This window comes from Salvelinus namaycush, chromosome 14 (assembly GCF_016432855.1).
Source record: "Salvelinus namaycush isolate Seneca chromosome 14, SaNama_1.0, whole genome shotgun sequence".
Lineage (NCBI taxonomy): Eukaryota > Metazoa > Chordata > Actinopteri > Salmoniformes > Salmonidae > Salvelinus > Salvelinus namaycush.
The window spans coordinates 16051365-16062630 of NC_052320.1; the positions used below are offsets into that span (position 1 = coordinate 16051365).

Consider the following 11266-nt stretch of genomic DNA (forward strand, 5'->3'; position numbering starts at 1 on the left):
CACGGGAAACGAAGGAGTCAATGAGAAAGAGACATATTCTCTCCGTATGACCCCCCTGCGTCACCATACCCAAAGGCGCGGTGACCTCCCTAATCAACCCTGACCCTAATGGTCGACTATCTAAGGCGTGAACGGGGAAGGGCACATCCACGGGAAAAATGGGGGTCCCTAAACTATGAGCTAACGCTCTACCAATAAAATTCCCAGCCGCGCCTGAATCTACGAGTGCCTTATGCTGGGAATATGGGGAAAACTCAGGAAAAGTGACAGACACAAACATATGTGCAACAGAGGGCTCCGGAATCGGCAGGTGAACTCCTCAAACTGGTCCAACGCCGCATCTCCCTCTCTCCACACGGCATTGGCCCATTCCAGGGCTCTCCCGGTGAGGCACTAGACGAGGGCGGACACCCTCCCACTGCCCGATGGAGCCGGGTGGACGGTGGCAAGATAAATGTTCAACTGCAACAAAAACCCCTGGTAGTTCGCAGCCCTCCCGTCGTACTCCTGGGGTAAGAAGAGACGGATTTCACTTGGTTCAGGCGGGAAAGGGGCGCTCAAGAGAGACCCCGGTTGGGCTGGTGGAGGCGCTGGAAAAACTCCCTGTCTCTCCCAGCGTTCCATAGTTTGGACAACGCGATCCATGGCGGTGCTAAGTTGGTAAAGCATTGCTGCATGCTCCTGGACGCGCTCCTCCACCTCAATGGCCGGGGTATCCTCTCCTGCTGACTCCATAGTGTGGTCGGAGATTCTGTAATGCGGTGCGTGCTGGTGGCAGGGGAGTCAGGTGCAGGAGAATGAACTTGGTAAAAACGGAGCTAATCATTCAAAAAACCTCCGAAAACCAAAGTATACAAAAATAACATAATAGGGTGCAAAACCCGTCGCACACCAGAACAAATAACACACCTACATACGACAAACAACCTCTGACAAGGACAAGAGGGGAAACAGAGGGTTAAATACACAACATGTAATGAATGGGATTGGAACCAGGTGTGTAGGAAGACAAGACAAAACCAATGGAAAATGAAAAATGGATCAATGATGGCTACAAGGTTGGTGACATCGACCGCCGAACACCACCCGAACAAGGAGAGGGACCGACTTCGGCGGAAGTCGTGACACATTGAGCATTCTGCACTGTGCTCTTGCAGTCATCTGTGCAGGACGGCCACTCCTAGGCAAAGTAGCAACAGTGCTGAACTTTCTCCATTTATAGACAATTTGGCTTACCGTGGACTGATGAACAATAAGGCTTTTAGAGATACTTTTGTAACCCTTTCCAGCTTTATGCATGTCAACAATTCTTAATCTTAGGTCTTCTGAGATCTCTTTTGTTCGAGGCATGGTTCACATCAGTGAATAGCAAACTCAAATTTTGTGAGTGTTTTTTATAGGGCAAGGCAGCTCTAACCGACATCTCCAATCTCGTCTCATTGATTGGACTCCAGGTTAGCTGACTCCTGACTCTAATTAGCTTTTGGAGAAGTCATTAGCCTAGGGGTTCACATACTTTTTCTAACCTACACTGAGAATATTTAAATGACGTATTCAATATAGGCAAGAAAAATACAACACTTTGTGTGTTATTAGTTTAAGCACACTATGTTTGTCTATTGTTGTGACTCAGATGAAGATTGGATCAAATTTGATGACCTATTTATGCAGAAATCCAGGTAATTCCAAAGGTTTCACATACTTTTTCTTGCCGCTATGTAAATGTGATATTTCAGTTTTTATTTTTAATACATTTGCTAGAATAAAAATCAAAAACAGTTTTTGCTTCATCATTATGGGGTACTGTGTGTAGATTGACTAGGAAAAAAAGTAGTTTTTGAATAAGGCTGTAATGTAACAAAATTTGGAAAAACTGAAGGGGTTAGGGTTAAACAAACATGGTTTCCATGTTTGATGTGTTTGATACCATTCCATTTATTCCATTCCATACATCACAATAAGCCCGTAATCCTATAGTTACTCCCACCAGCCTCCTCTGGCGTGTGCGTGTGTGGGTGTGGGTGTGTGTTTTCACGGGTGTGTCTGAGATGTAGTTTGTAAGCTGCTTTTTCTGTGCAAACAGTGATATACAGATATACTGTATGAATACGATAACACTGTAGCGATCCAAAGAACCTCCAGGTGTGGTTCTGTTCTCTTGCAGATCATGGCTCACCTCCTGCTGTCTCATCACATCTGATATGGCACCGTTGAATAGGCTGGGTAACACTATATCCAGGAAAAAGACAAACAAATATTTATGTGGTGTAAATTACTATGGTAATTTGTGCTGGTAAGGACGGTTATTTCGAAAACCCCCCCCAAAAAACAAAGTACACTATAGCACGTCAAACTCAATCCACGGAGGGCCGAGTGTCTGTGGTTTTTCGCTCCTACCTTGTACTTGAGTGATGAATTAAGGTCACTAATTAATAAGGGACTCCCCTCACCTGGTTGTCTAGGTCTTAATTGAAAGGAAAAAACAAAAACCTGCAGACATTCGACCCCCTGTGGAATGAGTTTGACACCCAAGCTCTATTGGCTTTATACTCCAAAATATTTAAAGGAGAGAAATATACTGTATGTGTAGAGAGTTTGTGACTTTCTTTATTTATTTCTCAACTTCACCTAAAATGGCAAAAAGTAGAAAGCTTGTATGTCAAAAATCACTGCATATTGTAATTGCTCATTTGGTAGACAAATGTGTTGTTACCAGTCTCTTAATAAGACAATGCAGCCTGATTCATTATGCCCATTTTTAAGTGATGAGAATTCTTTGAAAAATCCCCTCAGGCCAATGGAATGTTGTCCTATTCACAAATCACAAACTTTGTATAGATTATAACAAATACTGAAGGGAACACTTTTAGAAAACCCGTCCTTTCAGTATGAGAAGCCATGGCTGACAGCAAAGAGTTAACTGCCACTCTTCTTAAGAGGGGAGTGAAGCTACAGATGTCATCACAGAGTTGCTCATTCACCTGTGGCTAGGCAGAACCACATTATTCATACTGTTTACAAAGGGTAAAGTGGCACCTTATAAATATGACTTGAAGTCACATTGAAGCAAGTATTCCTATGTGCACGCTTGCTTGGGCACACACCCTCCTCTGGCATGAATTTGTCAGTATTGTGAGAACTTTATTACAGATAAGGCTGGCCGGCAGTGACCAATAACCTCGCCTTACACTCAACCAATCAAGCCAGCTGAGGACTCCCTCACAACTGTCAGAGCATCAGACAGAGCTCCGACCACCTGAAAGTGTTTGAGACACGGCTCCAGGCATCCTAATGACCCTCTCTTTGACACATCACTGCCTCATGACCTGAGGGCCACCATCATCTGTTACAACCTGACGACTGCAACAGCCAACCAGAGAGGACCACTGAGGTAAAGCCTACATATTAGACTCATCCACCACCAGAGGAGCTTGGGACTTGAGCTTCTGACTAACCGGTATCTGTATTGTGACTCACTGTGGAACTCTTCAGCACTTTGACAAGAAGACAGTCCTTTGACAGACTCAAAGACAGATATCCAGAGTGACAGTCTATCAGCTCAGACAACATCAGCAGCCTACACCTCTGACCAGGTAAGTCTACGGGCACACCTGGGCTTGGGAGAGATGTTTATAATTTTGTAATTTTTTTATTTAACCTTTTATTTAACTAGGCAAGTCAGTTAAGAACAAATTCTTATTTACAATAACAGCCTACCAGGGAACAGTGAACTGCCTTGTTCAGGGGCAGAACGACAAATTTGTACCTTTTCAGCTTGGTGATTCGATCCAGCAACCTTTCAGTTACTGGCCCAACGCTCTAACCACTAGGTGGATTTTTAATGATGAAGTGGTAGACTTGCTTGAACTATGTAAGGATGTAGAGGTGGTGATTTTGATCAGTGTGATTTAAAAGGAGTTATATTCATGAGGATAGCAAATTATGGAACCAGTTTGATAGGATGTGTTTCAGCCAGGGATTGAGACTGTAGCAGTGGACTATTGGTGTTGTAGCTACAGTACCAGGCCATTCTTTACAGAAGGGGTCACAGTTCAAGACACTGATGATGCATGTTTGAAGGAAACACTAAGTTTATATTCACTTTTTCACTCTGTTACAGTTTTTGAGCACTTACAAATTCCCTTGTTTTTACTCGTGTTGCAATATCAGAGGAGATTCTCTTTTTTATGGCATTTTCATGCCCCTCAGATATAAAGTGCAGGTGATTTTCTTTCCTTTTGATACACTGACATTTCCTGATCTTTTCTTGCATCCATGGCAAGTGCACAAAACTGCTTGTTAGTAATCACTCACTAGCAATGTTTTTAATTTTTATTAACAATGCCCCAAGGGGAACCAAACCAGTTCAACAGGTTGGAATGAGAGTTTAACCACTCTCTGCTAATGATAATGTGTGCCTGAATTCTGATTGAAAGTTTAGAAGAATACAAACACACTCAGATTTTTTTTAATGCTGGTAAAGTAGCTAGATAAAGAAATAGGTGTGCATTTTAAAGTAGCCCTCCCTTTGACTAATGTGTGGGAGAATGCAATGAGTAATACATGACAAAATATCTTCATATCGACTGAATTCCTCTGATATCAGTTTACCATTGTTATCTAGCAAGGTATATTTTTGGAGCCAGTGCTTTGTTCTAAAGCAGTATTTCTTTCATGTGTAGTACAATAGTCACACATGCATGCACACATACCCACAAAGGAAAACATAGAAATGGAGCATGACTGTAAGACACTTCAATAAAGGGAAAGTATTCTTTGAGTATAACACCATGTAAAAATCATAAATGTTTTAATAGTTTTGAGAATCAATTGAGATGTATTCATTCTAATGAACTATTTCATTTTCCATAGAAGATGAAAGGCCCCCATTTTACAGTATTTAGTCAATTAACTTCCCTGTAATAACTCACCAATTATGTTACACTTAGTCTTGGAAACGATAAGCCATATGATCTGACCAAACCCCTCAAGCACTAAATAGTAATAAAACCCAGCGGTGTAAAGTACTTAAGTAGAAATACTTTTAAGTACTACTTAAGTAGTTTTTGGGGTATGTGTACTTTACTTTACTATTTATATTTTTGACAACTTTTACTTTAACTCCACTACATTCCGAAAGAAAATTATGTATTTTTACCCCATATATTTACCCAGACACCCAAAAGTACTTGTTACATTTTGAATGCTTAGCAGGACAGGAAAATGGTCCAATTCATGCACTTCTCAAGAGAACATCCCTGGTCATCCCAACTGCCTTTGATCTGCCGGACTCACTAAACACAAATGCTTTGTTTTTAAATGATGTCTGAGTGTTGGAGTGTGCCCCTGGCTATCGGTATATATATAAAAAAGCAAAAATATTGTGCAGTCTGGTTTGCTTATTATAAGGAATTAGAAATTATTTTTACTTTTACTTATGTTTTAGCAATTACATTTAATTTTGATACTTAAGTATTTTTAAAACCAAATAATTTCAGACTTTTACTCTTGTAGTATTTTACTGAGTGACATTTTCTATTAACGTATCTTTACTTTAACTCAAGTATGACAAGTGGTTACTTTTTCCACCACTGGAAAAACCTAAAAGTCTTTCCCATGTGATATCTGGAAGGGCAGGTATTTTAACAAGCCATGTCAGTCAGCAGTAAAATATAATTTGATGTGATATGGATTTGCTAAGATAATTGGCGTGAAAACGTGTCATGGTCTTGCGTGTCTAGTCCATCACCCAAAGACAAAAGCACCTGAAAACACATACCTAGGGGTAAATATCTCCATGATAATCTCTCTCAACTCTAGTCATCTTGGGAGGAAAAGCTCCTAGGCTCAAACAGCTGTGCTATACTGTCGTTTGTACACCTTAGTGTCAATGGCAACAGTACAAGCTACAGCATAAGTCATACATAAGGATGGTGCATTCTGGTTTTAGTGCCCAGAGGCACAGCACTTCTCAGCAGTATAATCCCTCCCGCTACGTGAGCATGGACAGGGCAGCATTATGAGCTGTTGCGGTCACACCATGGATATGGGCCGGGTTATTCATTATCCACCTTTTATCTAATATGCCATGAGGGCAAGGACTTTCTTTTTACTATTAAGCTCAAATCAATCTTGGTGCCTAAAAAACTTAACCCTGTCAGTGTCCACCAGCACATGAGCAACCAGCCAAACATCCTAGGCCCAAGGCCTCAGTTAATAAGTGCTGATTCAGCTGTCATTGATACAGTATTGCATGACATTATTACTTGACATTACAATATGTCTGTTACCTCAGGGTAAGATAAGAGGGTCAGCCCCCCCCCATAGAATTCTGTTCTCACTGAACTAACTGTCACTCTGGTATCCAACTGAACTGTTGGATGAACTGTATCCAACTGAACATGTTTCACCTGCAGGGTTTCATCCTATAGGGTTACTAATTACATCACAAAAAGTCAGGCATTCAAGATTCTTACACACCATACTCAAATGTGCTACTCTACATAATGAAATGTTGTTTTTATGAAAAGAGATTGTTTAATTCAACATTTTGAAGAAAGTACCAACAGACCAAAGAAAATGTATGAAATGTCATATTTGCTTTAGGATTACTGCTGTTTAAATATTTGAGCATTTGGTCATGGTTTCAATGCAGCATAAAGACAGTACTGTCTGAGAGAAAATAATTCCATGTGAATTGAAGGAAAATAAGACAGTCAAACAAAGTGACTAGAAAAGTGTAAATAGAAAGTGTCACTCATGGATGACAGTTTCTGTTCTTCATCAGATATTATTTAAAAAAAATGTTTGTTCTTACTCATCTCATTTACTATGTCAATATATTAACAGTTTGCCATTGAGTTCGTTATTGTTTCCAATTGAGCCTCATAAGATACCAAAATTATATTTAGGTGTATCCAGTATAAATCCCTTTATACAACATGACTGATGAAAGTCTTCCTTTGTTTTCTCCAGCACTGTTGAAGCTATGGGGAGTCCAGGCTGTGACCGCATGAGAAGCACAGTGCACCTACCCTTGATGAGTTTCAATGACTACTCCCACAGTGGGTCTGCCCTGAGGGCCTGGGAGGAGGAGGACACCAAGCCGCCCCGGGGACTGATAAGTGTGCCTAAACACACCGCTCCTGAACGCAGCCTGCAAGGGGTCTTCCTGCCCTGCTTCGACATGCTCCTCACTGAAAACAGCTCGTGGCTGTTGAAGAAGTCTGAAGCAGCGCCCCCTGTGCTCCCCTGTAAGGCCCTGGAGCAGTGCCCTGTCATCAACAGCCAGGGCCTGGGGCTCCCCTCTGGGCTAGAGGGACAGGTTGAGGAACGCTGTCTGGAGCAGGTTCAGAGCATGGTGTTGGGAGAGGTACTGAAGGACATAGAGACTGCCTGCATACTGCTCAACATTACTCCAGGTAGGAAAACTGTTAAATTACCAAGCTATTGTTTGCCTATAATTTGTTACAATACCATGTTATTACCACCTTATCCTGTGCTATAAACTGCGCTACCGTTTCATATGTTAAGTTCTCCGAAAGGTATAGACCTCATGCCTCTATCAGTCTCAGGGTCTATTATGTTCACTACAGTTGAGCATGTGACCTGTCACTGTCAGTAGATTGGCTGAGGATAAGGATAAAAGAGCACAGACAAAAGAGCACCTTTCATGCACTACTTTAACAGTTGAAGTACCCCCTTATGCACTATTGGATCTTACTTACAGCAAAGCAAACAAAACAGTGAAGGTCACCATTTAGGTTGGTCTTTCTTTATGCGACACTCCGACTTAATGGCAATGCCACTGACGATAGGCTAAACCCAATGAAAGGAAGTGTCTGAGGCCTCCCCGCCCTGTGCAAATGGCTCTGTTGACAATTCATCATTTCACACACTCACCAACTCGGTACCTGTCATAAAGCAACACAAATATGAGTTCAGAAATTTCGTACAGTACAATGCGCACACACCTCATCTCCATCTCCTCAAAGGCTCCTTAAAGATGCACTAGTTCACATTTGAATAGGTAACCTATGCATTTGCATGAGTGCCAACCAGTGATTTATATATAGACTAGATGACTGACGTGGTGCTGACTGGTGCTGTTTTGAAGCTTCCGCGACTCCATCTTGACACTCCCCCACCATTTTTAAGCTATAGAAATGCATTTGTTCATGCTTACATTTGTTTTTGCCACATTTATTCTATTACAGACAGCTTAATGCATACATTTAAATTATATTATGTCAGCTAAACATAAAATAAAACATGAAAATATATATATACAGTTGAACTCGGAAGTTTACATACACTTAGGTTGGAGTCATTAAAACAAGTTTTTCAACCACTCCCCAAATTTCTTGTTAACAAACTATAGTTTTGCAAGTCGGTTAGGACATCTACTTTGTGCATGATACAACAATTGTTGACACAACAATTTTCCAACAATTGTTTACAGACAGATTATTTCACGTATAATTCACTGTATCACATTTCCAGTGGGTCAGAAGTTTACATACACTAAGTTGACTGTGCCTTTAAACAGCTTGGAAAATTCCATAAAATGATGTAATGGCTTTAGAATCTTCTGATAGGCTAACTGACAGAATTTGAGTCAATTGGAGGTGTACCTGTGGATTTATTTCAAGGCCTACCTTCAAACTCAGTGTCTCTTTGCTTGACATAATGTGGAAATCAAAAGAAATCAGCCAAGACCTCAGAAAACAAATTGTAGACCTCCACAAGTCTGGTTCATCCTTGGGAGCAATTTCCAAACACCTGAAGGTACCATGTTCATCTGTACAAACAATACTACGCAAGTATAAACACCATGGGACCACGCAGCCGTCATACCGCTCAGGAAGGAGACGCCTTCTGTCTCCTAGAGATGAACGTACTTTGGTGCGAAAAGTGCAAATCAATCCCAGAACAACAGCAAAGGACCTTGTGAAGATGCTGGAGGAAACAGGTACAAAAGTATCTATATCCACAGTAAAGCGAGTCCTATATCGACATAACCTGAAAGGCCGCTCAGCAAGGAAGAAGCCACTGCTCCAAAACCGCCATAAAAAAGCCAGACTACTGTTTGCAACTGCACATGGGGACAAAGATCGTACTTTTTGGAGAAATGTCCTCTGGTCTGATGAAACAAAAATAGAACTGTTTGGCCATAATGACCATCGTTATGTTTGGAGGAAAAAGGGGGAGGCTTGCAAGCCGAAGAACACCATCCCAACCGTGAAGCATGGGGGTGGCAGCATCATGTTGTGGGGGTGCTTTGCTGCAGGAGGGACTGGTGCACTTCACAAAATAGATGGCATCATGAGGACGGAAAATGATGTGGATATATTGAAGCAACATCTCAAGACATCAGTCAGGAAGTTAAAGCTTGGTCGCAAATGGGTCTTCCAAGTGGACAATGACTCCAAGCATACTTCCAAAGTTGTGGCAAAATGGCTTAAGGACAACAAAGTCAAGATATTGGAGTGGCCATCACAAAGCCCTGCCCTCAATCCTATAGAAAACAAGGAGGTCTACAAACCTCAGACAAACAAAACTCAGTTACACCAGCTCTGTCAGGAGGAATGGGCCAAAATTCACCCAACTTATTGTGGGAAGCTTGTGGAAGGCGACCTGAAACGTTTGACTCAAGTTAAACAATGTAAAGGCAATGCTACCAAATACTAATTGAGTGCATGCAAACTTCTGACCCTCTGGTAATGTGATGAAAGAAATAAAAGCTGAAATAAATCATTCTCTCTACTATTATTCTGACATTTCACATTCTTAAAATAAAGTGGTGATCCTAACTAACCTAAAACAGGGAATGTTTGCAAGGATTAAATGTCAGGAATTGTGAAAACTGAGTTTAAATGTATTTGGCTAAGGTGTATGTAAACTTCCGACTTCAACTGTATATAAATATTTCCCCTAAAGTATATATTTTTAAAGTTAAAATGTTACTGTCCCTACTATAACAACAAAAATAATTAAATACATGTTATTTTGTCCTTGAAACATTTAACTGACTGTTCCTTCGGGGGAGTGCCAATATGGACGACCGGTGGCTTCAATGCCTCTCACTGGGCAGTACATAGCATCAGCAATACAGGGTTTATATACATCATTGGTGCCAACAGTGCCATTGTATTTAACTGTATATATAACTTGCTGTGGATAAATGTTTACCATTATATTGGTCCATCATGAACAACTCATCTCCTGTGCAGACCCCATGGAGTGGAACTGTGGGAACGTCCAGAAGTGGCTGCTGTGGACAGAGCACCTGTACAGACTACCCCAGGTGGGCAAGGTGTTCCAGGAGCTCAGTGGGAAGGACCTGTGCTCCATGACAGAGGAGGACTTCAGGCAGCGCTCGATGCAGTGTGGAGACCTGCTGTACGCTCATCTGGACATCTGGAGATCAGGTAGAACAACTGACAACCTTCAATGGGTCCGTTTACTTGTACTGTGGTATATATAACATGGCATGTATTTCATCTTCGGTGTGGGTCATTCCATTGTAAAAGTATTGCGTGTTTTATAGCCACAAGCTGAAGGAATACCTGGCTCATTCACTATACAGATTGTGCTGTAGTTTTCAGGTATTGTCTTGTGTCGAGATCACAAATGTGTAATTCTGTTCTATGTTATTTTTGTCACAGCTGCATGCATGAAGGAGCCCTGCACACCAGGAGATAACAGGTTACATGGTGCTGAGGAGTCGTGGCCAAAGGCAGACTCCTCCTGCTCAGGCCAGCCCATCCACCTGTGGCAGTTTCTTAGAGAGCTGCTCCTCAAGCCGCACAACTACGGACACTGCATCCGCTGGCTCAACAAGGAGAAAGGTGAGTGGGCAGGGAGAAGCCATAAGGGTGGAGTGCATGCAGGTGTACGGTGTACATTTTAGGGCAACCCTCCTAGGTTTGAGGCTGAGGGTGTCCTAAAATATACACCGTACGGGTGAGAAAAGTTTGCCATGGGAGCTGACTTGGGTTATTCAACATTGGGGCTTATCGTGCATTGGTTGCTGAAAAAGGTGAAATGTTCCATCTCTCAAAAATAGTTTTTCTTATAATCATCAGGAATCTTCAAAATAGAAGACTCGGCTTATGTGTCCAGGTTATGGGGCATCAGGAAGAACCGTCCAGCTATGAACTATGACAAGCTGAGTCGCTCTATCCGACAGTACTACAAGAAGGGCATCATCCGCAAGCCTGATGTGTCCCAGAGACTGGTCTACCAGTTTGTCCACCCTGTATGA

General features: G+C 41.8%; 1 protein-coding gene across 1 annotated transcript; it reads left to right on the top strand.

The window, feature by feature from the left end:
• Window positions 1-6988: 6988 nt before the first annotated feature.
• Window positions 6989-11266, top strand: LOC120058619 (SAM pointed domain-containing Ets transcription factor-like). The gene is made up of 4 exons (XM_039007378.1): window positions 6989-7421; window positions 10233-10430; window positions 10668-10850; window positions 11088-11266. The coding sequence occupies exons 1-4, from the start codon at window positions 6989-6991 to the stop codon at window positions 11264-11266; spliced, it is 993 nt and encodes a 330-aa protein (XP_038863306.1).

Excerpts from the sequence above, each read along its gene's own strand:
- LOC120058619 (XM_039007378.1), top strand. The coding sequence starts at position 6,989 with ATGGGGAGTCCAGGCTGTGACCGCATGAGAAGCACAGTGCACCTACCC. Across the intron at positions 7,422-10,232 it reads ACTGCTCAACATTACTCCAG|ACCCCATGGAGTGGAACTGT; the intron begins GTAGGAAAACTG and ends TCTCCTGTGCAG. Across the intron at positions 10,851-11,087 it reads CTGGCTCAACAAGGAGAAAG|GAATCTTCAAAATAGAAGAC; the intron begins GTGAGTGGGCAG and ends TATAATCATCAG.